Source organism: Falco peregrinus, chromosome 5, assembly GCF_023634155.1.
Source record: "Falco peregrinus isolate bFalPer1 chromosome 5, bFalPer1.pri, whole genome shotgun sequence".
NCBI lineage: Eukaryota > Metazoa > Chordata > Aves > Falconiformes > Falconidae > Falco > Falco peregrinus.
The window spans coordinates 71383394-71410213 of NC_073725.1; the positions used below are offsets into that span (position 1 = coordinate 71383394).

General features: G+C 46.3%; 3 protein-coding genes and 1 long non-coding RNA gene across 13 annotated transcripts in view; 2 read left to right on the forward strand and 2 right to left on the reverse strand.

Moving 5' to 3' along the window:
- Window positions 1–48: 48 nt before the first annotated feature.
- LOC101910494 (uncharacterized) lies at window positions 49–4196 on the reverse strand. Its single transcript, XM_055806715.1, has 5 exons — window positions 4026–4196; window positions 3190–3237; window positions 2247–2446; window positions 953–1016; window positions 49–290 (listed from the first exon to the last, which is right to left on the reverse strand). Exons 1-5 carry the CDS (start codon window positions 4179–4181, stop codon window positions 168–170), a joined length of 591 nt encoding a protein of 196 aa, XP_055662690.1. The 5' UTR covers window positions 4182–4196; the 3' UTR covers window positions 49–167.
- A 2748-nt stretch (window positions 4197–6944) lies between these two features.
- ERCC4 (ERCC excision repair 4, endonuclease catalytic subunit) overlaps window positions 6945–26820 on the forward strand; it is a 31928-nt gene continuing 12052 nt past the window's right edge. Inside the window, exons 1-8 of one of the 7 annotated variants that reach the window (XM_055806699.1) lie at window positions 6945–7064; window positions 7850–7897; window positions 8007–8206; window positions 8576–8695; window positions 13732–13893; window positions 15537–15594; window positions 22987–23167; window positions 26078–26273. In XM_055806699.1, coding sequence (XP_055662674.1) covers window positions 15547–15594; window positions 22987–23167; window positions 26078–26273 — 425 coding nt within the window. In that variant the 5' untranslated portion in view covers window positions 6945–7064; window positions 7850–7897; window positions 8007–8206; ... (1 more) ...; window positions 13732–13893; window positions 15537–15546. Of the gene's footprint in view, window positions 7065–7659; window positions 7898–8006; window positions 8207–8575; window positions 8696–12485; window positions 12580–13731; window positions 13894–15536; window positions 15595–21774; window positions 22012–22986; window positions 23168–26077; window positions 26274–26820 lie in introns of those variants that run through there. The other 6 variants (XM_055806700.1, XM_055806703.1, XM_055806702.1 and 3 more) reach the window with 6 other exon arrangements.
- LOC114014035 (uncharacterized) overlaps window positions 15601–26820 on the reverse strand; it is a 43273-nt gene continuing 32053 nt past the window's right edge. For 3 of the 4 annotated variants that reach the window (XM_055806709.1, XM_055806706.1, XM_055806705.1), the window contains 2 exons: window positions 22567–22658; window positions 15601–18590 (listed from right to left, as the gene is read on the reverse strand). In XM_055806709.1, the coding sequence (XP_055662684.1) occupies window positions 16493–17494 (1002 nt within the window). In that variant the 5' untranslated portion in view covers window positions 17495–18590; window positions 22567–22658 and the 3' untranslated portion in view covers window positions 15601–16492. Of the gene's footprint in view, window positions 18591–20161; window positions 21525–22566; window positions 22659–26820 lie in introns of those variants that run through there. The other variant, XM_055806707.1, reaches the window with a different exon arrangement.
- Window positions 18494–19303, forward strand: LOC129784622 (uncharacterized). Its single transcript, XR_008747593.1, has 2 exons — window positions 18494–18632; window positions 18760–19303. It is a non-coding gene; the product is annotated as an uncharacterized LOC129784622 (long non-coding RNA).

Genomic DNA, 26820 nt, shown 5'->3' on the forward strand with positions numbered 1-26820 from the left:
CATCGTAGTCCCCTTCAGCTCCACACCACTTAATTGTGGGAACACCCACTAGAAAAAAAGAAACCGTTTATTCAGTATAACAATTTGATTTATATACAAATCTTCAAGGCTCCCAAGATGAATTCTAAGAGGGTTATGACTGTGAATGTTTGTACTCACAGGGAAGCTCAATGTTTTATGCAACCTTCAGCCAAGGAAAAGGTGAAAAACTTACCTTCGCCGAACATTTCATCATCTGTAAGCTGCCCATCCTTAGCATAAAGGACTCCAAATTTAAAATTCACAGGTCCCTGAGAAATAAAACCAAATATTATAGGACAAACAGACAATCAAACAAAAGACCTAAAATAATGTTTCCTCTAAGGACTTTTATATCTTTTGTATACGTCCTACACACGGGAATATACACTTCATACCAGCTCCATTACATGCTTCAAGTAGCAGATACCTAGAAATTTACTTTTGATTATAGTTTTGATTATAGGTTATGAATTTTATGATATTACTAAGTTGTTCATCTATTAATATGATTATTATGCCGGTGCTTAAAATTATTTTCGATCTCATATGTTGCACAGAAATACCACATTTTCTTACCGCAGTAAGCAATTGCTATCTAAGTCGTTACACGTCACCAAGCGAGTGCTAGGAGTGAAAAGTTTACATTTACCTCTTGCTCTTCAAGAGCCAATAAATCCTGTGAACAAAACAATATCTTTAGCACACCGGTACTGAAGACAGCACAAAAAACCCTGTAACGTACCGGTATACTGGTTTAATTTCAAAGTAGCCAGTTCAACTGATAAAGACAGCTTCTTTTGTAACTGTAACCCTACTCATCATTATTTTCCTGCTACCGAAAGAAACAAACCACTAACATTTATACATAACGACTTTTTTTTGTTTGGTTGTGGCTTTTTATTATTTTCTGGAAAAATAAGTCACCTCCTACCTTTTGTATCTCAGGATGAAAAGTTTCCCTCTGGCTCTTCCCAAATTTGTCAGGACTCACAGCACTGAAATGCAAATGAAATACTGCTTTATAGGAGAGCAAGTATACATTTCAACATTAAACTGCTAACTGGCTGTAGTTAGAACCAATTTCAAAAAGAATTGTTTAAAGAACCTTGCTTACGTGGAATTTTTTGTGGAAGAGTCATTTACTTCCCACAATACTAACCTCTAAGACTTCCTAAACTTCTTTTGGATTTTAAAAACAGAAATAACTAGGACCCTGCACGGAGATCAGGTTTAAGTGTACTGTATTTACTTATAAAGCACAGAATTTTATTGCATCATCCTTCACTTTGGCTTTATACATAATTGTTGTGAGCATTTTAGGAAGACTCAATAACCTATTCTATTTCATAAGCTTCTATCTCTTTGAAAATAATTCAAGGCATGTCAAATGAAAAACGAGCCGTTCAGCATCAAGTTCACACCCCAAAGATCCACAAGCAAGATCAACTGCCTCAATCAACAAAAATACCTAATTTATAGCATTTCTTCCTAACTCATGTTACTACATGACTATTATTTTTGCCCATTTTTTCCCTAGCATTAATTTCTGGAGCTGCGCAGCATGCCACAGAGTGCCAAATGCAGTCTGTCTGAGGCACACTGAGCTGACACGGAGGTCACATCTGATGCACGTTTCCATCACTGCTTATGCTAGGCCACCATGCGGACAGGACTTCCCATAGTTCCCTTTGAAAGCAATTAAAATGCTAAAATTAATTTATAAAAAAATCAGGTTTATCGTGTAACTGAAAAACTTTGAGATACTCTGTACCTAGATTCATGCTGGCTGTGAACAGGGTGAAACGGCAAAGAACTATCAACCACGCCCAAAGGAAGGCTCAAAGGCTGTAAAAGCTAAAGAATAATCAGGGAAGGGATTTTAGCCCAAGCAGGCAAAAGGAGATGACATTAGTCCTGCTGCCTGCAGGTGTGTGGGAAAATCATCTTGACGGGGGTGTGTGTGAATTCAAGAAAATTGCATCTTAACAGAAGCGTAATATTACGGAAAGTTTTTTTAGGGTAAAATACAGCTATGGCCTTCAGGATGGTTGGCATGCACAGAATCTGTATCACCACAGTTCCCTAAGCAGCAGCTCAGCGCATGCAGATAGCGGTGACGGAGGATGTGCTTAAGGCAAAAAGCCAAAAGCAAACCCCTCAAAGCCCAGAACCATTCTCAGGAACACAGGAGTTAAGCCCAAAAGTGGCTGAAAGCTGCCTCCTACCTCTTCCCCCGCCACCTTTCCCCCTTCAACAGCACCACATTTCCTTGTGATCCCTCTTCACAAAAAAGATGGAGGCCTGTGGTATCAGCTTGGTACCGAAGCACCACGATGCGCTTGCTGGCTACATGCTCTCTTAGAAGGCTGACAGCTTCTCCGCACAGAACAGCCGAGGCTTCCAGTCTCTCTGGCCTGCCCACGCCCTGTGAAACGTGAGAAAGGCAAAGACCGATAACATCTCGGGGGGTCAGGCGCAAGTCAAGATGCACTACATCTAGAGCCCAACGCATTACCCAAAGGAATTACCACAACAGAACAAGAGGCAGGAACGATCGGTAGACATGCAGATAACATGCACGGCAGTAACACCCAGTCAGACTTCCAGTCACTTCATCCCACAACTTTGTTTTCAATTTAGTTAAAAGGTAATCAGATTCTTAACGCTCATTCTGCTTTTATAACTTCTGGAGAAAGGCTAACACGTGGCATTGGCATTACAGTCAGAATTCAAGTACAAAAATCACGGCAAAGCTGTGCTTTGTCAAGTGACTTCTAAAGCAGGCTCTCGCGCCTTTCAACAAGACAGTCAAATCTGGAGTCCCAAGGGAACTCTGTGCCAGCTCTGTCAGTACGACTGAGCTCTCTGACAAAGTACACCGCCACACAGAAATGTAGAGTGGGTTTATACCTCAGGCTCATTTACAATCTAGAAAAATAATACTGCCCGACTGGATGCGCTGTTTAAGCGCCCAGCAGGCCTGGCTGCGTAACCACGAGGGACCACCAATTCCTCCCCGGCTGTTGCCCAAGCAGCAGTGCAGCACTCGGAAGCAGCGGGCACACGGAGCCTCGTGGGCCCTCGGCATGTACAAAAGTTATCCCTCCGTAGTCAGCAGTCCAACTCACAAGCCCAAGGCACATGTGGAAAAGTAACATCTAGACTGACCTTCAGTTCAGCTCCCCTTGATTTGTCAACATACAATTCCGGATGAACCTAGGCACAAAGAAAAAACACAAGAGCCCCGTTTCGCTGGGAAGCAAATCCAAAGGCCTCTTCCCCTCGGCTGCTCCGGCCCAGGAGCTGACTGTCACGACACAGGATCAGCGAGACACCTGAGCTGCTCCCTCCCAGCCCTCCCCGGCAGTTAAACGCTTGCCCTTTGCGATACTTTCGACAGAAAGCAGCAGCCGGGGGCGAGGATTCCACCGCCGGCTTGCTTTCCTTCCCTCGCCCGCTCGCAGGGGCCGAAGAGGCTCCTGAGCCGCCCCCTGCGACAGCGTCACCGCAGGCCCCAAGGCAGCCCCTGCGGCCCCAGCCCGCTGCCGCGGCCACGGCCAGCGGCTGGGGGAAAGACAAAGCCCCGCGCAGAGCTGCGCCGGCTGCCCGGGCAGCCCGGAGGCGGCGGGGGGGGGGCAGGGCGCCGCGGGCCGACCCCCCTCCCGGGACCCGCCGCCGCCAGGGAGCACCGGGGCCGCCCCGCCGCCGCTCCTCGCCTCCTCGCTGAGGTAGCGGCGCAGCTCCGGGAAAGAAAAAAAAAAAAAAAAAAAGGCAGCACCGTGAGCAGCCCGCCGACCACCGTCACTGCCGGGGAGACGAGAACCGCCCGCAGCCCCGCCGGTCCCGGGCCGGGCCGCCCGCCTCAGCCCGCCCGCCGCCGGCACCAGGCGCTCCCTGCCGAGGCCGAGCGCCGGCCAGCCACGTCCCCCCCAGCCGGCCGCTGCCCGACGGCCACGCCCGGGCTCGCCCACCGGCCCCCGGCCGCCCTCAGCCCGGCCGCTCACCCAGCGCGCCGCCGCACGTCCCGGCCCGAAAGGCTTCCAGGCTCCCGGCGCGCCGCGCGGGCCGGCAACGAACGCACCTTCCGGGGCCGTACGCGTAGCCCATGCGCGTACGTAGCCGGAAACCCCGCCCCAAGGCGTCAAGCCGATTCTGCGCATGCGCTGCCCTTAGTTTGGCTGGAGCGCCGCTGCCATCTAGCGAAAAACTTTGGGTACTGCAGCTGCCCGTTTGATAGCCTGCTGCTGCTGCCACCTGACGGCCAAAATTTGGTACTGCAGCCTTGGTGTCGCGCATGCGCGGTGGCGCCTCCCCACTCGGTGGTGTCAGGAGGCTGCAGCTTTGTTTTGCCAAGCCTGAGTGAACGAAGGCATCGTGTCCTGCAGATCTGCAGGAGACATGCCTCTCTAGGAAGGTACAGGACAACCTTAAAATACAGAAATCTAAACCTCCCACGAATTGCTTCATGGGAGCGCTACATGGAGAGCTTTTTGTCTGGTTTGCATCCCTGCTGCTGTTAGCTTCAGGATCCAGTGCTTCCAGCATTGCATCTTCTTCCCTGTCCTCAGTAGATCTTTGTTTCAGGGTTTGGCCCTGCTGTTTCGTGAGTTGTACCCTTCTAGGCTTGATTATCAAGTGTCAGGGTAGACTCTTCTTCTTGCACGATGTTATTGCAGTGGCTGGGTGAATCACATATGGACGAGTCCCAAGTGCAGGCATGTGGAGGTGACAAGTCCTCATTATTCTGCCCTGGCTCCTGAAAGAAAGAAACCCCTTCAGTCTCCTGAATTTGGGCAGAAAGGAGTGATGGAAAGCAGCTGCATACTTGTTAATTTTCAGGGATTGGTGCAAGAATGATCTTTTGCTCTGTTCCCTCAACTAAAATGTTCTGCAGCTGTATGAATAGGCACGCAGCAGCTCTGGTTTTGCCTTGCTTTTTTGCAGTGAATGCTTGTTGTATTTAATCTGCTGAGCTGTTATAAGCAATCTTCCTGCAAGTGAGACACTTGTGAGTGGCTGAGCTGAGATTTCCAGGTTCCTAATCAGAGGAAAGGCATTTCCAGCCAAATCTGAGTTGGGCTCCTGATTGCATCCTGATAGAAAAGGTTTTTTGTGGATAACTGGCTAGCTGAAAAGGGTCACATAGACATAGCCCAGCTGGCTGGACAAAAATGCACATCGCTCTCAGCTTATCTGAAGTAAAGCAAAAATACACTGTCTTTGGCTGTTCTTGTTACACAATAACAGGAAGATTTCGGTGGGAAAAGAATGTTGCAGGTGGGAACAGATAACTACAGAAGAGAAACTAGGGGCGGGCTTGGTATTTAGGCAACTAACCAATAATGAGCTTAACTTTTGTAATATGTATGAGCTAATTATAACAAGGCATAAAAGGTGACTGTAAGGGACAATAAATGAAGTCTGCTGATCACTCATATTGAGTGACTGTGTCTTCCCTCCGTCGCGACAGTTTTTCATCCAGTGGAAAAAACCCAGAGTTGCTGTTTTATCGAGTGTTAGGCATACATTAGCTGAGCAATTCTTTGAGCTTAGTATGTGTTATGGCTCTGCTTTTCTGAGCCCATGAGCTGCGTTTCCTTATGGCTGGCCCGCCTGCTAGTTAAAGATCTAGTAGTTCCTTAAAACAGTGGCACTTACTGTTCTTTTACTGACTCTATGTCCTTAGTTTTGAGAACCTTGGTGGTTCTTCCATCTTAATATTCAGCTTCTCTGACAGGTATGTAACCAGGGGCTTCTCTGCCCGCTGCTCCCCAGCAGCACCCCATGTACAGAGAAATGTGCTAGTGTTTATGGCATGGCCTTGGTGACTGGCTGCCTTGGCGCTGTTGGCTTACAAGAGACCATTGGGGTGCATGACTTTGGTGGAGCATCTTAAGTTAGTTGGTGTAGTATTTTATAAATTGATTTTAACAGGAACTGACATTTATGCAAAAGACATATGTGAAGAACCTATTGCTTAACACTAAAACCATTCACATTTAAAAAAAAGTGAAACTGAGGCCTAAGTGAAGGCAGTTAGCCACTGAAACAACTTCTAAAAGAAGCAGAACATCTGTCCGCTTTGCTTTTGCATCAAAACTGGGTTCATTTCTAGGTGGTGTATTCAGGTCTAAATTAAGCCTAAGTTACAGGTCTCTGTACTACAGCGCAGAGAACCCCTCCATAGACAGCATTCTCAAGCAAGAAATAAATGCACGTATGATTTTGTTACATGTACAAACACATAACATTAGGCATTATGTGTTGGTGATGTGGTAATGTGATGGCTATTTAACAATGATCATTCCTCATCAGGAGAAACAGGACTTCTCTTGTTTGGAGATAGACACAGCTTTGAGGTCAACCCATTTCTTCAGCCAGCTTACATTCCTCTGGACTCTTCAACTTCAGCCATGGAAATTAATCTAAAAAGTAAGCATCATATCTTTCCCTTTTCACATACGCAAATACGATTTTTAAAAAACACAGGAACAACCAAAGGAAAGCGAAGCCAGATACTGTTAATGATATTCACAGAGGAGGAATGTATCACTTAGTCCTCAGAGCAGACTTTAGCGGACAGAAACAATAAACAATTGTTACCAGTATTTATCCTAGCTAGTGCTAGCCAAGTGGGAAGGCCTCATTCTGTAAGAGTACTTGGTGATACCAAGGGTCTTCTAAATGGCATTTTTGCTTCCTCCTTTCACCCAATTCAGTCACCATAATTCAGAAAAACCTGCTCAGCTGTTTTTCTTTCTCAGCATTTGTTATTTTTGATGCCATTCCTATAATAAACTGTGCAGTCTATGTTAGATAGATTGGCTGCAGTACCCAAAGTTTTTCGCTAGATGGCAGCGGCGCTCCAGCCAAACTAAGGGCAGCGCATGCGCAGAATCGGCTTGACGCCTTGGGGCGGGGTTTCCGGCTACGTACGCGCATGGGCTACGCGTACGGCCCCGGAAGGTGCGTTCGTTGCCGGCCCGCGCGGCGCGCCGGGAGCCTGGAAGCCTTTCGGGCCGGGACGTGCGGCGGCGCGCTGGGTGAGCGGCCGGGCTGAGGGCGGCCGGGGGCCGGTGGGCGAGCCCGGGCGTGGCCGTCGGGCAGCGGCCGGCTGGGGGGGGACGTGGCTGGCCGGCGCTCGGCCTCGGCAGGGAGCGCCTGGTGCCGGCGGCGGGCGGGCTGAGGCGGGCGGCCCGGCCCGGGACCGGCGGGGCTGCGGGCGGTTCTCGTCTCCCCGGCAGTGACGGTGGTCGGCGGGCTGCTCACGGTGCTGCCTTTTTTTTTTTTTTTCTTTCCCGGAGCTGCGCCGCTACCTCAGCGAGGAGGCGAGGAGCGGCGGCGGGGCGGCCCCGGTGCTCCCTGGCGGCGGCGGGTCCCGGGAGGGGGGTCGGCCCGCGGCGCCCTGCCCCCCCCCCGCCGCCTCCGGGCTGCCCGGGCAGCCGGCGCAGCTCTGCGCGGGGCTTTGTCTTTCCCCCAGCCGCTGGCCGTGGCCGTGGCAGCGGGCTGGGGCCGCAGGGGCTGCCTTGGGGCCTGCGGTGACGCTGTCGCAGGGGGCGGCTCAGGAGCCTCTTCGGCCCCTGCGAGCGGGCGAGGGAAGGAAAGCAAGCCGGCGGTGGAATCCTCGCCCCCGGCTGCTGCTTTCTGTCGAAAGTATCGCAAAGGGCAAGCGTTTAACTGCCGGGGAGGGCTGGGAGGGAGCAGCTCAGGTGTCTCGCTGATCCTGTGTCGTGACAGTCAGCTCCTGGGCCGGAGCAGCCGAGGGGAAGAGGCCTTTGGATTTGCTTCCCAGCGAAACGGGGCTCTTGTGTTTTTTCTTTGTGCCTAGGTTCATCCGGAATTGTATGTTGACAAATCAAGGGGAGCTGAACTGAAGGTCAGTCTAATTCCTTTGGGTAATGCGTTGGGCTCTAGATGTAGTGCATCTTGACTTGCGCCTGACCCCCCGAGATGTTATCGGTCTTTGCCTTTCTCACGTTTCACAGGGCGTGGGCAGGCCAGAGAGACTGGAAGCCTCGGCTGTTCTGTGCGGAGAAGCTGTCAGCCTTCTAAGAGAGCATGTAGCCAGCAAGCGCATTGTGGTGCTTCGGTACCAAGCTGATACCACAGGCCTCCATCTTTTTTGTGAAGAGGGATCACAAGGAAATGTGCTGCTGTTGAAGGGGGAAAGGTGGCGGGGGAAGAGGTAGGAGGCAGCTTTCAGCCACTTACAGGCTTAACTCCTGTGTTCCTGAGAATGGTTCTGGGCTTTGAGGGGTTTGCTTTTGGCTTTTTGCCTTAAGCGCGTCTGCCTTTCAGGGTAACGCTTTCTTGGAAGTTGGAAATGGTCCTTCTAGAACACCAAACCAAACCCCATACCTGGGAGGGCCGTTTAGCATGGTGCACCTTGCGTTTTATTCCCTGTCAGTCCCTTGACCCTAGCCGTACATGCTCTCCCGGTTTGGCACATTCTTACCCTGCTGGCTGAAAGGTTCTGACTTTTCATTTCCTCAGCTTGCCACAAGCCATAACACTTGTGTGTTCATAGACCACTTTCCTTGCTTGCTGCTTTCAGATTTGAGTGTCAATGCCATGGATGTAACAGGAGAGCAGCAGCAGTACATAGAACACAAGCTCTTTAAACAACACTTGGATAAAGCTGCCAATCGTGTGACTCCAGAAGCAGAGAGACACAGTAAGATGCTATTCTGCTGTTCTTGGACGGATCCTCTCATAGCCTTTCCATCACCATATGCCTGCTATGATATTCATGGGAACAAGGGACGGCTGAATTCACAGCGTTTTAAACACCACAATCTCTTGAAGAGTTTATAGGACAGAAATCTATTACGCTGGCAGGTCAGACAAGCTCCTCTGTGTGTGTGTGTGTGTATATATATTATACGCGGTACTGTTGCAAGGCAAGTCTTTGCCTAGTCCCTCTGAAATTGGGACAAGGACTCATTGATGCATTTCGGGAGCAAAGCTGCTGAGTGAACAGGCTTTTCCTACTAGAAATCAAGCAGCTGCTCTGGCAAAACTTGACTTTGGTTGCATCTTTAAATCCTTGGAGGCTGACAAGTGGGACGAGCTGGTTAGGGGAAAGAGCCTCTCTCCAGGGAAGGCTCCACTGACTTGACCCTTAAGCTTAAACTTGTGTTTTACTACGTTTGCTTTGTGTGTGTTAATGCATACCCAATTAATAGATTTCAGTTGATTTATCAGTTACAAGTTGAAGTAAGTGGTCCTTGGCTACATAAACCTCTCCTCTGCATTTTTTTACATGTTATGACTTACTGTTGTACTTCAATACAAACTGGGAATGATTCTGGTAGTGTTGCTGTAATGGTAATACTGTCCCGACTTTGTCTTTCTAAAATGTGAGGTCCTTATTATCTGTTCTGGGAGATAGTGCAGTTCTGTGTATTGGCATGAACTAAATTTGCTGATTTGTTGTAACTTGGATTTAACTTTTCTGTTCTTAAAAGCTGAAAGGCTAAACTAAGCCAAGAGCTGAACAATGCATAGGTACAAGAGCTTCTCCTGTTGTCACAGAAGTGTGGTGATAGCATTCTTGCTGTTGGTGTCACTTAGCAGCCTTTCTGTATTCAGAGGTTGTGGCATGGCGAATGTAATGTCTGGAGTCAAACCCCACTTTTCTGTATCTAATTCTCTGTTAACACATGTAGGCCTCCTGCTTTACTTGTGTTGACAGCCTGCACTGGGATTACTCCGTCTGAACCGGTTGGTCTCGCTCCTTATATTATCAACGGAGAGGAAGAGAAACTTGCAGGGAGCAAACAGTCTCATCCAGGAGGGGCATTGTGAAAGCAATCAAATTGTATTGCATGCAGCAAGCAGTTTCTTCTGCTGTCTGGAAAAAGTATATGGCTAGTTTGATTTCCACCACACGTGTGGCAAGTTAGATTGGAAGAGTACACCCATCTTCGTGAAACTGTATAATTATCAATTTCTGTTAGTAACACTTGGTGTTCAGTCAGCTATTTAAATGGCAACTATACCAGTATTGACTGGTAAAGGAAAAATCCACACAGACGTGGGTACTGCTGGGCTTGCTTTAGTCGTGACTCAGAGCTGGGCCACCACCCCAGTGAGTGGCAGAGAACCAAGGGATACAGCACGGCTTATATATGCTTATCACATCATTAGTCAATGTCTGAAGTTTTTAGGAGTTTTCTTTGGTCCTATCGGTTCTGTGAATCCATCACCTGACTCTGTCCCAGTTGATTCACCTGCTCGGTTCCAGTCTCTGCCTCTGTTCCAAGCTCCTCCTTGGATCGTGATCTTCTTTCTGCCTGCTTTAACTCACACGCTCCTTCAAGCATGCTTAGTCTTTGAACAAGCAATTCCTCTTCACGTATACCAATTTTTCTAAAAACGCCTGTTTCTGAGAGCACCTGTGTGCACAAACTGATCATCTGTTGCTTCTCTGTTCTCCCACCGATTAACTGGACTGGGTTTTAAACCAGCCTTGGATTAAGGCTACGCTAGGGATGAGGCCTGGTTCTGCCACTTAGCTGCTTCAGCGCTTTAAATTTCTTAGTTAAAAATACATTTTCTTTAACGTTAACCTTAAATTTAGTAAAGCATACCTAAATATTATCAAGTAGCATGTGGAGGCTTTTCCTGATCATAGTTACATTGAAATAGTTAATAGCTTAATGATTTCTATGGTAGGTTGCATTCTGTGCTGGGTTTTCATCTCATTAATTTCCATTGGATGGCAATAGAGGATTGAATTTTGTATTTTTTATTTAATGTTTCCTTCCTTTTAACATGGACCGAGTTTTCCAGCGTCATGTGTCATATCTGCATGCAAGTTGAGGACCGTGTTAACAGCACGAAACTTTGCATGTGGGGTTTTATGTACTGCAGTTTATTTATTGTATCTAAGCTGTGTGCAGTACCTCTGGGTGCTCTCTGGACAACTCGACAGGCAGCTACCGATTACATTCAGAAAGCTGTTACTAGTTGCTGTATCTTGAAAGACTCCATGTGTTGTACAGGTGTTCTTCAAATGGCAGGAATCATGGCTTTGACAAAGCATAGGAATTAAGCCGCATTCTTCCTGATGCTATCTTTTAGTGTAATTACAGGATCAAAACCCGTACTGGTTGAATTCTTAATTATACTCTCAACTTGTTTGAATGTTGTAAGCTGTAGAAAGTAAGTCTCATACAGTGGTTTAAGAATGGGTATATTTTCCTAAAATTTTTTATTTGCTTGATCATAACTACCATAAAGAAATGAGGTTAACGATTGATTTTCATGCATATTTCATACTTTCTAATTAAAATCTTTTTTTTCCTGTGGCTAATACAGATGTCTTTAATACTCACTTCTGTCCACCTGTTATACCTCCCAATCTCAACAAAGAGGGTCCTGATAGACACTGCTGAGGGGACAAAATGTTGACTTATCACCTGCCCCAGCCTTAGTTATCCCAGAAGCCACCTTTTTGAGGCTCATAAGAGGGTAGTGCGGCGGTGCTTAGGCAGCGAGCCTTAGAGGGCTTTTGTAATCCAGCAGACTTGGTCCTGTCCTTCAGGATTTGTGAGTGAAACAGCCTGGTTTTAAGGGGCCTCTTCTAATAAGAACCCATGTTTCTGAAAATTTTAGACACGCAGTTCCTTGGTTCACTTATTCCAAACTCCAAAGTTTACAGACCTCTTGTATTTGTTTTGGTTTTTGGGGAAACGAAGGTCCTGTTTGAGTTTTCTGGAGGCATGTCTTGCCCTTTGGCAGGTTTCAGCTGTCACCAGCTCTCATCTCCTCTGAGTCCCTCTGCAGCCTTCTGCATTTAAGAACATAAAACTATGAGTTTGTGCTCCAGCTGTACTGTGGCTGCGCATTCAACACACAGGTGGCACAGACACTTGCAGAATTGTAAAATTGTGACAAAGATAGAAATTCCTTGGAGATCTCTAGTAAGCCGGTGGTTGATGTGTGTGCATTGTCAGCATCGTTGTACTGGAGAACTGAGTGTCAGTTTTCCGCTTGGGAGATTCCCACTGTGATCTAGTTTCACAACAATGTATAACTGTGTTCCCTACATATCTTGGGACAGGATTATGTGCTATGCGCTGCTGTCTGCTATTTAAAATGTTGTTTGTGTAACAGGTCCTGTATTGGTCGCAATTTGCTGTTTGGGTCTGCTTCGGACGAAGTTTTAACAAAGCCTTTGTGCAAGTAACATCTGATCGGCACTCTGGCAAGGCTTACAGGTGGCTGGTTCTTTCTATGAAGGGTGTTCTTCAGATGACAAATGCTACTCTGCTTGTTGATCTTTCTTTGCAGCTCAGCAGGCTCTGTGCATTCTTTCAGGTGAGCTTTGGGTGCAGGATGCACAGATTCTGATACGAAATAATTTCCTTTATGTGTAGAACAGTTTCTGTGCGTAGAACAGAAGTACAAGATAGTGTTTTTAGACGTGCCTCGTCACTTTGAATCCTCTTTTGTCTTAGAACTGGGGAAAGAAGAAGGAAAGGTGTTTGATCCAAATGCTTTGGATACCGATCGCTGTGAAAGCTGTTACGGGGCAGACACAGAGGACATTCGGTAACCTTTACATCTTCTTAGTGCTTGAATCGGTACAGTTAATGTGGCATACGTGTTGGAGGTTTTTTTCCAAAATGTCTGTGAAGGTCCATGCAGTGAAATCCTCTTGGGCACCTGTTCAGAGAATGGTGAGAGCTGTTGTGTTATAGTATGCCTGTGCTGCACTCACGATTGTTAAGAGAATGCACAGTTAGGTTCTCTGTTTTGTCTGCATGCCTGTTCAAGGGCAGTAGCACAAAGATTGTGTCTTAGCAAACAGAACCTTTTCTGAGATTACTTGGTGTCCAGAGGGGAGCTGTGTAAATTATTTCACTGTTCTGTGAGCTGTCTCGGAATAAAACCCGGTTATGGCTTTGCCTTCTCACTTCTGCTGCAGGCTTTGCATCCTTATGGGAGCAAAGACCAGACATCTATCACTCACAAATGATGGGTGTCATTTGGTGTTTCTCATTCCTTCTACCTGCAAATTTGTGTAAGAATGGATTCGTGATAGTCCACAGGTTCTGGACTATCCTTTGCTATTATTGTCTCTGTAGTAACTTAGTTTGTCACATCTGTCGAGTTGCATCCTTCCCCAGAGATGTTTCCATCTTGAGGGATTCATGATTCCAGCTTTCAGCTTCTTGTTTTGTCCAGCACAACACAGAACAGAGACAGACAATTGTTTTTTCTGGTGAGCGAGATGTTGTCCAAAGGTAGAAGAGCAATGAAGAAAGTTTGCTGTTAACCTTGCCTCCGATGTTGGCAGTCTTTCCCTAAAAACGGAGAAGGGAGGAATAGAAACGGGTAGATGCTTTGTTCACATGGGGAAGTTCCAAGCTGCTCAGAACTGTGGGAGACTTCCCACAGAAACAAATGTCATTTCTGCAGCAAATTTATTTGCCGAGAATGGACTTGGCTGTCTGAATGGACAACTAAAGCCCTCTTCAGAATTAAGCGCTGCATTAAAACAGCTTGCATCCTCGTGCCAAAATCTCAAGAAGTACGCCAGGAAGCTCAAGCTCCTTCAGGAGCATTAGACCACCTTTCAGTGTCCAGTTCCTGAAGTTTGCTTCGTTGATTTGTTGAAATAAAATCCACTGGGGATTTGAGTCCTGAGCTGGAGTGTCTCTTTATTGCCGTAAAGATAAGATGATGTTTGTGCTCTTGCAGGTGCTGCAATACTTGTGACTATGAGAAGCATACAGGTGACGAGGCTGGGCCTTCAAGAACCCGGATAGCATAGAGCAGTGCAAGAGGGAAGGATTTAGCCAGAAAATGCAAGAGCAGAAGAATGAGAGCTGCTGAGTGTACGGTTTCCTGGAGGTCAACAAGGTGAGAGATGGGTTTTGCCATGAGCCTGTTGCATGGTGTTGATGAGCGTCAGAAGGCACAGTCGGGGCATTCTGCTCTTTTTTCCAACTTCAAGTGTTCACAGGACTGTAATAACCCCTGGGCTTAGCAAGGTACTTGTGCCTGTAGAGGGGTTCAGTAGGAGGGTCAGGAGAAGGGTGGGAAGGGGCTAATTCTCTGTTTCATGAGGTGGGTTGGCTGAAGAAGCTTAGCTTTTTCTACCGTCTAGCTAGTGAGCCTTTTTACTGAGGTTTCTGGAGGGGGAGAGGCAGCTTCTTTGAGGTTAGGTTGTCCCACCTGCCCTTCTAGTCTCAAAACAGAGACCACCAGTGGGTGCTGGAGATAAAAGTAACCAACAACTTGTCAGCAGAGGTGCTGGAGGGAGTGAAATGTTCTCTTCTTTAGAAAACCAGTGGAAGCAAGACTATTGGAGGTGTCAAGGTTGAAGATGCTTAAAGGGATGTGTTTTGCAACTGATGTATGAAAATGTAGTACAAGATACACCAGATGACTATGTAACTACCCTGTCATTTGGCAGGTTACTGAGCTTAAAACACTTGGACGTGCAGGTTACATACCCAAGTACATTCTAGCAGTCAGGCCCAGGCTAATTTATTTTTTTAACTTCTTTATTTCAAAATCTGGAGGGTTTTTTACATCTTTGTGTGCTATTCCTGGAGACAACATCCTTTATTTCTGAAAAAAAACCAAAACCAAACACACCCCACCCTTTTACTCATGAAGCCAGACATTGTGTTTTGAGCATCATCATGGGTGCTGAACCATTACAGGACCCTTTGTCACAAAGTGTGGTGAGCAGGAAAGATTCAAAGGGGAGTGCTGTGGGTAGCAAGCGTCCAAGGGTGGGTGTCACTAGGGAAATTTCTGGGGGCCATTGTTAGGCACTTGGACTTTTGCACATCTCCTTTCTCATTGGGTCTGCAGTTAACATATGCGATAGGTTTGCACAGACATTCAAAGGTGTAATGTAGCATGTGAGCTTGATGCATTGAAATCTTCCAGGGGAGGGTGTGTATGATTGCTAGCGAGTGTCAGGGAGGACTGACACCTAATATCCATATCCTTTTCATATTCAAGGTTAAAATTTTAATAACCTTTGTCTTTTGGGGGATTTTGGAGTTTGTGGGGGGTTTTTTGGTGGTAGGTTTAGTGCTTTATTTTTGAACACGGCTTGTTTTCATGGATGCATACATAGGACCGCTGTTGTTTATTGTATTAAGGGTTTTCTTGCCCTGCCTGCTCACCCTCCCAGTTACTTTCTGCACTCCGTTTCTGTGATACCTTTTTATTTCCTACAGCAGCAGTTAGTTCTCTCCCAGTAGACTTGATTCCTCCTTCTCATTTTTATGTCCACTAAAATACTCTGCATAGAACAGTTGTTGTCAACATCGGTATGTGATTATGGCTTTCCACGTGACTGCCTGTGAGGAAGAGGGGAAATTCATATCTCTTTTAGGATGGTATCTGCTGGTATTGTCACCTATGAAAATGAGTTGCATATTGTCTATCTCATTTAAACAAAAATTTGAAAATGCAACTGCCGGTATGACTGTTTTATTTGTATAGATTCAGGCCTTTTAATGAAAGATTACTGTCTCCTGCAGGTAGCTGGAAATGTCCACTTTGCACCAGGAAAAAGTTTGCAACAGTCTCATGTACATGGTAAAGTATTTTCTTTTCCTGCTTATCGTGACCTTTAGCTTCCAAGTGTTTCTGACCATTTCCTTTGAACATCTTTGCATTGCTCTCTGTGATAACAGCAGCACTGCTTCAGGGGGGAGGACATTGGTAAAATTCTGTTAGAGAGGTTTAAAACCATCGGGAGCAACTAGAAAAGTGTTTTCTGAAGGTGCTGCCACATGGGTGTGGGAGAACATGGAGGAGAATGACTGGGCAGTCTCTCGACCTCACTTCTACAAAACTTTGCTGCCCTGTTGTAAAACAACCTCAAGTACAATGTTTGGTCCAGGATCTGTATATCAGTATCTCTGGAAGGGATATTTTGGAGAAAAGCTCTTGAGAATTTTAAAGCAATTCAGAACTTTTGAGAGTAAAATTTCAGTTGTGAAGGACTTCCTCAAGTATATATAAATACACAGTGGACAGAATAATAGTGGTAGTTTATAGAATCATAGAATGGTTTGTGTTGGAAGGGACCTTTAAAGGCCCCCTAGTCCAGCCCTCCTGCAGGAAGCAGGGGCATCTTCAACTAAATCGGGTTGCTTACAGCCCTGTCCAACCTGACCTTGAATGTTTCCAGGCACAGGGCGTCTGCCACCTCTCTGGGCAACCTCTCCCAGTGTTTAACCACACTAATCATAAAAAAAAAAAAAAGTTCTTCTCTATATCCAATCTGAATCTACCCTCTTTTAGTTTAAAACCAAGCCTTGTCCTGTTGCTAGAGGACACTATTCCCCACTAAAATGTCTGTCCCCATCTTTCTTATAAGCCCCCTTTAAGTACTGAAAGGCCACAATAAGGTCTCCCCAGAGCCTCTTCTCTGGGCTGAACAACCCCAATTCTCTCAGCCTGTCTTAGGAGAGGTGCTCCAGCCCTCTGATCATTTTTGTGGCTCTCCTCTGGACCTGCTTTGCCAAGGCCTCTGGAGCCAGATGCAGTGCTCCAGGCGGGTCTCATGAGAGCAGAGGGGCAGAATCGGTTCCCTTGCTTCGTTGGATGCATCCCAGGATATGGTCACCTTTCTCCCCTGCGAGCACAGGTTGCTGGCTTGTGTCCATTTTTTCACCCACGGGTACCCCCGAGTGCCGGTCTGTACCCTTCGTGTGACTCCGGTCACCTGGCGCATGCGCAGGAGCGTTACTGGCAACTTCAGGGCCGCGCATGCGGGGAACTGGCCTGACGGCGGTGCGTGGGGGCCCGAGCCGCGCATGCGCAGAAGCGGCCCGACGCCGGGGAGCGCAGGTTCGAGCCACGCAAGGGCGGAACCGTGGCGTTGCCGAGCGAGGGGGAATTGAAACCGTGGAGGGGCGCAGCCGCCCCGCGCCCCTGCGCTCTCCAGGTTGGGGGGGCTTCTCGCTAGGGGCGGGGCCGTTGCAGCAGCGAGCACCCGCAGGCTGCGTTTGTCCCGGGGCTGCAGCGGCGCTGCAGCTCCATACTCCCGTGCCGAGCGCGCGCTGGCAACGTGCTCGGGGGACGGCAGCTGCAGGCAGCGCGGGGTCGCGGTGCCGTTAACAACGGCCGGCAGCAGCGAGTGGGGAGGCGCCACCGCGCATGCGCGGCGCCGGGGCTGCAGTGCCCGCTTTTGGTCGTCAGATGGCAGCAGCGCTCCACCGATCCTGTGCTGAGCACGGGCCGGGACCTCAGCCCAGTTCACACCGCCCGGCCACGGGAGCCGCTCGCTGCGGCTGCGGGGTTCACTTCGCTCTGCCCTTGGCCCACTCGCAGCCCAGCTACTATTACCCGTTGCCTCCGTACCGAAAAGCACCCACGTGGCTCGAACAGTTAAATCCTTTGCGTCTGACAGCTTTAACAGTCGGGTGGTTCTTTCTGTCCATGCCCCCACCCCATTACCTAGGGAGAGACAGCAGCACGGGGAACCCATGGCACAAGGTGCAGAGGCGGGGGGTGGACAGTGGGGTCCTGCAGATAAGCCCCAGCGACTGGTGTTAAAGAAGAAATTCACACAGACGTGGGTACCGCTGGGCTTGCTTTAGTCACAACTCGGAGCTGGGCCACCACCCCAGTAAGTGGCAGAGAACCAAGGGATACAGCACGGCTTATATATGCTTATCACATCATTAGTCAATGTCTGAAGTTTTTAGGAGTTTCCTTGGTCCTGTCAGTTCTGCAAATCCATCACCTGACTCTGTCCTAGGTGATTGATCTGTTCGGTTCCAGGCTCCTCCTTGGATCGTGATCTTCTTTCTGCCTGCTTTAACTCACACACTCCTTCAAGTGTGCTTAGTCTTTGAACAAGCAATTCCTTTTCATGTATACCAATTTTTCTAAAAACACCTGTTTCTGAGAGCACCTGTGTGCACAAACTGATCATCTGTTGCTTCTCTGTTCTCCCACCGATTAACTGGACTGGGTTGTAAACCAGCCTTGGATTAGGGCTATGCTAGGGACAAGGCCTGGTTCTGCCACTTAGCTGCGTCAGCACTTTCTTATTCAAAACACTTTTTCTTTACCAAGCAATAACAGAACAATGGAGAACAATTAACAATGGTTTGGTCGCTGCTGCTGAAAATTAAGGTTTCTAGTGTATATTGCTATATGTAACATTTTTGAAACCTGGATCTGCAGGAAGAAAAATGTTCTGTTTCATGCCCACAGATGAGCTCCCTGAGATGAGCATTCATGTTTTAACAAGCCTTTAAATCAAAGGCTGTAAACGAGTGTCAGTCTGCACAGCCAGCTGGGAATCTTCTGTTGTTCTAGGCCCATATATCTGTCCCATTCAGTACCTTGTCTGCATTATTTGCCTTTCTGTCTGTCCTGTGCTCTCCTGCTAAAGACTTCATAGGCTTCAGTCTTCTAATACGGCTCCAGCTCCCGCATCTAATGCTCCTTATCTCTTATCTGCTCCATCGAGGTATCACCGAAACAAAGAAGTCCAAGAGTTTCAGGGAGTTGCCTCCCCTTCAGGAAGAAGGGAAGAGAAACAACTTGTCAGTTGAAGTGCTGATCCATTTCACCTATGCAAACAGGAAAGGAGTGAAGAAACAATGAGAATGTAGGTGAGATGCAAAAAACCAGGATTTCTGGGTAATATTACTGTATTCTGGTGTTTCACACACACACACCTTTTTTTTTTTTTTTTCCAAATCACTATTCTGTTAACTTGTTAACTTTTTTTTTTGTTAGATCTAGAAGTAGCCTGCTACTAAGCTACTCAACTGACCTGAATATCACCTACACATGGACTTCAGAATTGCCTTTCTGTGGCCAGGATTAAATGCAGCCAAGCAAGAGTGCCTGAACAGATCGAGCTTTAATGTTCAGATCTGTAACAGCGAGGTTCCAGTACGCCCTTTTTTTTGTGCCCCACAGACAAAAAAGCACTACCGTTCTACAACCACACACTTCGCCCATCTGAGAGGTGAACAAAACAGCATGGCTATTGGAAGAGCAGCATAAAGATAAAAGAACGTAGGTGATATCAATTTAAGCTATCTACATTTAGGTTAAAAGAAAACTTCAGGCTAGAAAAAAATTATTTCACACGTGCATAATAGAACGAGCTTAACTGGAGAATTCTTTAGGGGAACCGATGAACTGAAAACCATTTAAGGAGCGGTCACAATGCTTGCTAAAGGGATGCTTTCAAGAAAAAAGTTGTTTTCCCAAGTTTTTCCCCCAATGAGTTTAAAATTCAATGGAAATAAGTATTCAATCAGAGTGAACATTAGTCACTGGGTATGCCTTTTATTTTCATGAAGTCATCACAACAATACATGTAACAGTTACAAATTCCATGCATTTGCAAAACTGTTTTGACCCTGCTGAGGACACAGTTAACATTCCGGATTCGGGTGCAAATTTAGTGACGCTGGGTTTGCATTTGTTTTGGACACTGTATTCTTCCAGAAGACATTAATTCTTCTATCTCCAGCAGTGTGCTGCTGAAAGAGTACAGTAACAGCAAAACAGTCAAAAACAGCCTAAGTTTTCCTCAGCTTGTGTTTTGGAAGGGTGGTTTTGAATCACTAAGACTTTTACTGTACTACCTGTAAGTAGATGTCCTAGGTTTTCTAGCACAGATCTGTACAGTTCTTTAAGTATTTTCCCATGCAAGGGAACAACAAGAAGATTGATTTTTAGGGTGTTTGCTCTATGACTATAGTAACGGTCTTTTTGGAGGGGAGACTCGCTATTTGGTCGGTCCAGTTAGCTCAATGGTCCATGTGCTCAACAAATACAACAGGAAGTAGCAGGACTGCAGGGCTGGAACAGGGGAAACACGAGACAACTAGTTTGCTACTTGCTGAAGCTCAGACACGCTTTTCCCCTGGATTATGGGACACTAACCCACACACGGTAGTATACTACGACTCCACTGCTTGCTTCAGGAGAACAACTTCATAGTCGTTAGCTAACCAAAACGAAGCTTGCTCAGCTTCAACAAGAATGTTGGGCTGTTGTATTAGACATGGGGGTTCCTAAGCAGCAGTGGCCTTCAGTGCCACAGTCAAAAAGGGCAGGAGAACCTGAAGGGAAGGAAGTGCTCAGCAGCCTTTCCCTGACCTGTTACAGGCTTGAGACTCACTGTTTTACTCAAAAAAGGACAGATTCCCTGGGGATTTAAAAAGCAGCACACAGAACAGAGATTTGAACTCAATCTTCTTCCTAGGTTAAAAAAAAATGTATGTCTCAGAAATTAAAAGAATATGTTAAGGGCAAGGGGTAGAGGGGCAGAATGTCTTGCTCTCTTCCCCCCCCCTCCTAGCAGACAGCAACATCATTCTCACTACAAATGCGTTACCAAATCAACTGCATTACCTTGACATACATTTTCCATTATGGTTGACACGCTATGCCTATGCACCATTTTATAATATCTCTGTATAACTAACATTCTGCAAGCTTAGTGACAAGTGACAAAAGGAACCCTTGTTTTTTGCATCATCCCACTTTTCCTCCAGCCATCATAAAAACTTTTAAGCATTTTGTCCTTGAAGTATCTTTGAAAGCTTAAATGTCGTGATAATTTCATGTGATAGCATCAAGCTGCACCGTGACTTAACTACTGCTTTGCTGTCATCTCCCACTGGTGATGAGGCAAGGATGGCCCATTAGCAATTACAAGGTGCTCTCTGGGAGGAGTTAGAGGAGACCCAGCACTGCCTGGGTCCTCATTCACTTACCAGACCCTGCAGAAGGCCACAGTGGTCCCAATTAGAAGGCATCACATGATGAATGAAAGGAGGGGAAAAACCCTTTTCCTGATGTAATGTGTGTAGAAAATAGAATATGTGGCTCTCACTGTCCTGTCATCATACAGCTCTCAGCTTTCTTTCTAGGGCTAGCAATGCTTTAAAACACTGTCTAAAAGTTTATTCATGTTAACCATCTCCTCCTTTGGTAGTCTGTCCTTTCAGGTCTGCTTGTCTTAAGAGTAAGACACCAGATGTTTATATACATTCATGGGTTTGTAAAATAAGCATAACTGCAAAATCCTTCTAGGAGCTCTGACATCCTGCTGAGTTCTCCTCAGCCACAGTGAATAAATGCCTGCCCCATCCTTCCAGTGACTTTGGCCTTGGGAACTGGTAGGTCTCAGCTGTATTGGAGTTAGGTACAACAGAGTTACACCCCAATGAATCACATAAACCCTGGAATGTCTCACTAGGCCAGGGGTCCTCAAACTACGGCCCACGGGCCGGATACGGCCCCCCAGGGCCCTCAGTCCGGCCCCCGGTATTTACAGACCCCCCTGCCCCGCCGGGGGTTGGGGGGGGAAACCGAGCAGCCGCAGATGGCCTCCTGCCACTTCATCCACGCGCCGGCCCCTGTTCAAAAAGTTTGAGGACCCGTGAGCTAGACAGTGCCAGGATAGGTGGGATTCCTCTAGCTCAGGGGTCCTCAAACTTTTTAAACAGGGGGCCGGCCCCCCCAACCCCCGGCGGGGCGGGGGGTTCTGTAAATACCGGGGGCCGGACTGAGGGCCCTGGGGGGCCGTATCCGGCCCGTGGGCCGTAGTTTGAGGACCCCTGGCCTAGAGGATACAGTTCTCCGCACGTCACACCCGGATGAGATGCTACAGCCCTAACAGGGTGTATTATTTGAACTCTGCAGCACCGGGCGCTCGGGGGGCGGAAAGCTCCCCGCGCCCGAGGCCGGCGGCCCGGGCCTGGCGGGCCCCAGCGGCGCTGCAGGAGGGCGCGGCGGCCGGCGCGCATGCGCGGCTGCAGGGGCGGTGCGGCCCGGCCCGGCCCGGCGGCCATGGCGGCGCTGCTGGAGCACGAGAACCAGGTCTTCCTGGACCTCTTCCACCAGGACGGGCTGGTGGTCTGTGCCCGCGGGCTCGGCGTCGACCGCTTGCTGCTGCGCTTCCTGCGCCTCTACTGCGAGCCCGCCAGCCTGGTGCTGGTGCTCAACACCAGCCCTGCCGAGGAGGTGAGGGCAGCGCCTGCCGGCCGCCCCGCCCCTTCGCCCGCACGGCCGCCGCTCCGCTTTGGCGGGCGCGGCCCGCTCAGGGGCCGGGGCCGGGGGTGCTGCCGGCTCCCCGAGCGGCGGGGCTGTGCTGGGGGGGGTGGGGGCGCTGGCTGTGCTTGGGGGGGCGGGGAGCGGGGCTGTGCTGGGGAGCGGGGGCGGCCCGGCCCGGCCTTTGCGCTTGCCGGGGCCGGGCCCACCGGGCCGGGCGCCTCCGTGGCAAGTGCCGGTCCGAGCTCCCGCGGCGCGATGGCGGCCTGAAAGTAATAACGAGTGAAGTAAGCTCCTGTGCGTAACTTGTAAACGTCAGAAACCTGGCAGTAGCCAGGTAGTGGAAAGGAGTGGAACTTGTCACCGAATTTGTCCCTGTTTGCACAAAAAGGTGCCGTTCTGTTTTCCCTGGAAGCAGGGAGACTCCCGGCCGTCGGGAGGTGATGTGCTGGGGGTCTCTGTGGTGAGCACGGGGAATGAATATCACGGCTGTAGTTTGTAAGATTAAGGTTGACGTGTATGAGCTACCTGTTGTAGCTGTCTCTGGTAGCAGGTGAGTGGAATCCCATGATGTCGTCCCAGCTCTCTGCTCTTAAGTCAGTATTAAATTTGCCTGTTCTCTGAAAAAAGAGTTATTAAAACATTAGAAAATGTAAAGTCTTTTGAGTACCAGTTACTCATATTTGCTTAAGTATTGTCTAGCTGCTACTGAAAATACACAGATCTGTGAATCACCTGGATGAGTTGGAAACTGAGCAAAGTATACCAAAGAAGAAAAAAAATCATGGTAGTTCTCCTTTCTTGGGTAGTACATTATACTGTCATGCTTTTAAATTTGTTTTGGACGGCTCGTTGAAACTAACAGAGTATGTCTAATTAAGGGGGTTTTGCATCCATTTTATCAGTTCCCCCAGTAATGTCTTGTGGTTTTATTCTTTTTGGTTTTAGGAGTATTTTATTGATCAGCTGAGGTCAGATGGAGTTGTTCATCTTCCTCGGCGTGTTACCAATGAAATTACAAATAATACTCGATATGAATTTTACACACAAGGAGGAGTCATCTTTGCAACAAGTCGAATCCTTGTGGTAGATTTCCTTACTGACAGAATTCCTGCAAACCTCATTACTGGTAAGAGTTTAATGAAATAAAGGTAAGACTGTTCTGTTTGAAAATACATAAAGCTTAATTCTATGTGAAGAGTTCTACTAACTGGTGTTGTCAATTATTCCTTTTTTTTTTCCCACACAAAGACTGACGTAAGAGGAGCAAATATGTAGTTTTCTTTGCTCCAGACTTGTTTGCCTTATTTAATCATACAATTTGAAAACATCCACGTTACGTTTAGATACTGGATCATGCATTTGTGTGGCTTTCTGATATCAGTTAGTGGCTGGAAAAGAAATCAGCAGTTAAATCATGACATTGACATCAGAAACATAAAATTCGGACTGGCTTTCTAAGAACAGTTGATTGCACTTGGTGAAATAGTGTCAGATGGTCTATAGGACATTGGCCTATGGTTAAATGGCCTATGATTAAAACTGATTTTAGATGTCGTGTTTTGTCAGCCATGCACGCTACCTATTTTTTGTGTTAACAAATTACTCCTGATGACTTTTCCCTTCAAAAAGTAGTGATACTTTACTAATCTTTGTCTTGACATGCCTTGGACACTATCTAAATAGCAGTATTATGAAGTAATACTGTTATTATCACTGCAAAGATTTTGGGAATAGCTTGTGGCCTTTTTGGTTTTATGTAGAAGTTATACATTAAAGATGTTAAGGTTAGCTTTTTCCTCTCGTGTTCTGTTCCCCTTCTGTCCCAACTACCGTTGTTTTTATGTTCTTTTCTAAGCTGGAAACCTTGTTACAGCCTGGAGAGCTAGTAAAATAGATCTCTAAGAGCCAGGGATATAAGAATATTTTACTGTTATCTAAATGTCAACATCTTAATGGCTAAACGTAACTGAATATTGAACGCTTAAAAGAATGTTTGTGCTTCAAAAGATGTATCCCCTTCCTTTTTATCAATGTATGACAAGCTGTAATCTGTAAAACATTTTGAACTGTTTTCTGCTAGACCCAAAGGATGCTAGATTTGTCAATTCTTATAACTTCTAGGTTTAAAAAAGGGAACACATTTTCTGGGCAGCTATTTTAATTTCTGTTCTTACCCTCGACGACTCCTCCTTCTGCTTTCTGCCCTACCAATGAAGGAGGGGGCAGAGAAAGAAAACACACCTTTGGACTTTGTCAGGATGAAAAGAAGAAAGACGCTAAAGATTTTTAAAAAGTCCCGTCCTATAGTGATCCAGAGCTGTTCCAGGTTTTGCTTTGCCACTAGAGGTCAGCGTGACAGCAACTTTGATAGACTTGGGGCTTCATTTTAAAAGTCGGGTAACACCTGGTCATGCTGGAAACATCTGTGTGTGAAATTGCAGGACAAAATCCACAAAAAAATTGTAATAGTGTTTCTTGAGGAGTTAACATAGCAAAACTGTTTCTAGGCGTTATAAATGCTGTGTATAGAATCAGTGTACAACCACTTGTGAATTAGTATCTGATGAACTCATAACTTCAGCGAAATGAAGATAAGAAATTATCACTGCAGTAAAGAATTATTATTCCTGGTGGTTTTGGCCAAATAGAAATTATGTACTTAATAGCACAGTAAAACTGATGCAACTTGGTTTAGTAAACAGTGGCAAATTGTTTCTACCAAGGCTTACACAGCAGTATGGATGCACTTCATAAGCTGAGATATGTTGGCTGAAAGTAGGGAAGTATTATGATAAACACCTAGTCTTGCTGTTCTCTTCACAAATTCTGTATCTCCTGTAATGTCCTTTGAGTCACATCTTGACAAACTGGAAGATGCTCAGAAATTAGTGTGATCATTATTATGTCTTTAAAAATTTGCTTCATAGGAGAGATGTAAAAGTATCTAGGTAGAAACATACCTTTCAGTGGATTATTCCATAACTTGATCGTGAATGGCTAGCAGTTATTTGGAAGTCTTTTTCTTATAGACAAAGCAAAGGCATATTAAAATCAATGCTTGGGTGCCAAGTTGAAGGTATTTGTAGAAATTAAATGCACTGTATGTTTGTCAGCTTATGTAGATACAAGGTAAAACTTGTGATGTTTGATGTCCTTTGCTTGCATTTCAGAAAGGCATTTATTATTCCACTGGAAGTTGCAAACAGTTAAAAGTACCCCATAGGGCTCGACTCACCAGGGGGAGACTGAAGAAATGTAATGCGCTATTTAACACAAGCATCAGGAAGCCTTTGTTTTAACAGGTCTTGGCTGAGCGTAGTGTAAATCCCAGAAGTATGCACCTCGAATGCTTGAATGTAGTTAAACCATTGTTTCACTTCTCTGTACCAAAATGTGCACGATAAATCTTTTTTCCCTAATATACCCATAGCCATGAAGAAAATTGGAGGTGTATTCATACAGTTGGTGCTGGTTTCTATCCTCAAGTGTGAAAATGTGTGTCACAAGAAGGGGGAAGCAAAATGTTTTCAAAAGTTCTTTGATTATGTAAATACATGAACTGTTACGAATGAAACTTACTTGACAACTCTGTAATTCTAGAACTTCTCTAACAAAATAATACAAATGTCACAATCTTGAATGTATCAGACTTGCTTTGTTGTAATAGCATGTTATGTCTTATATTCACTTTTACTCCTTTTAAAAGGCTCAAGTTCAGATTTTGCCTTAGGACTAAAGAATTTTCTAAGTTATATCCTGCCACTCAAGGTTTGTTTTAGTTTGGTGAGTTTTGGGGTTTTTTTGCTAAAGATGCATCATGAACCCAGTTCTGTTGTTTGGGGATTCCGTGGCACTGAAACTGAGGAATGGCTTGATTCGAACCCTGGAAAGTTTGTTCTACTGTCACTTTAGAATATCTAAATTCCTGTTGTACTCTAATTAAGAAAAAAATGTTAAAAGACAGTTTTGAGGAAAAAGCTATACAAAATTGGGCCTCTTTACTTTTTTGTAACTTGAAAACCTTTTATTCTGCCAGGCATTTTGGTATACAAAGCGCACAGAATCATTGAATCCTGTCAGGAGGCATTTATCTTACGACTTTATCGCCAGAAGAACAAGCAAGGTTTCATTAAAGCTTTTACAGATAATGCGGTTGCATTTAACACTGGCTTTTGCCATGTGGAAAGAGTGATGAGAAATCTTTTTGTCAGGAAACTTTATCTGTGGCCAAGGTAAGGCACCTCTTTATTTCATTGGAGAGTTAAACTTACAAAAAAAAAAATGATTAAGGGTGTTACAATGGGCTTCTAAGACAATGAGGTGTATGCAGTCACGCTGCTAATCTGTGTTTCTTCTTGTATTTCCAAACAAATTTAATTCCTTTTTTGACAGAAGAAGTGGTCTTAAAGACCCTTAACTTCTGTATTTTTTAAAATAGACCCAAAATAAATCTATAAGGGCTGAACCTTATGGTATAGTGTCCTTTTAGCCAACAGAAATCACAGCAGAAAGTAACATTCTTAAAAGCTTAAGAAAAACTTCACTTATTAAACAGATTATTTAAGATGTGAAGTAACAGAAGTACATGCTCTCAGTTCTGCCATTCACGGAGGTATTTGTTTCCAGCTGTGATGAAACTCCATGGGTTTCTTTCTACATGTCGTATTTTTTTAATCATCTTTTCCATGTATGTTGTGTATGAAGAATATTTCTTGATGATTGATAGAAACCAGATTGCCAAGTTTGTGACACGCATGAAGTCTTTTAGGAGCAGAGCCA

Coding starts and splice junctions, on each gene's coding strand:
- LOC101910494 (XM_055806715.1), bottom strand. CDS start 4,181: ATGCGCAGAATCGGCTTGACGCCTTGGGGCGGGGTTTCCGGCTACGTA. Junction 1,017..2,246: donor GAAAGGTGGCGGGGGAAGAG/GTAGGAGGCAGC, acceptor TTTGCATTTCAG/TGCTGTGAGTCCTGACAAAT. Junction 291..952: donor TTCATCCTGAGATACAAAAG/GTAGGAGGTGAC, acceptor TTTATTTCTCAG/GGACCTGTGAATTTTAAATT.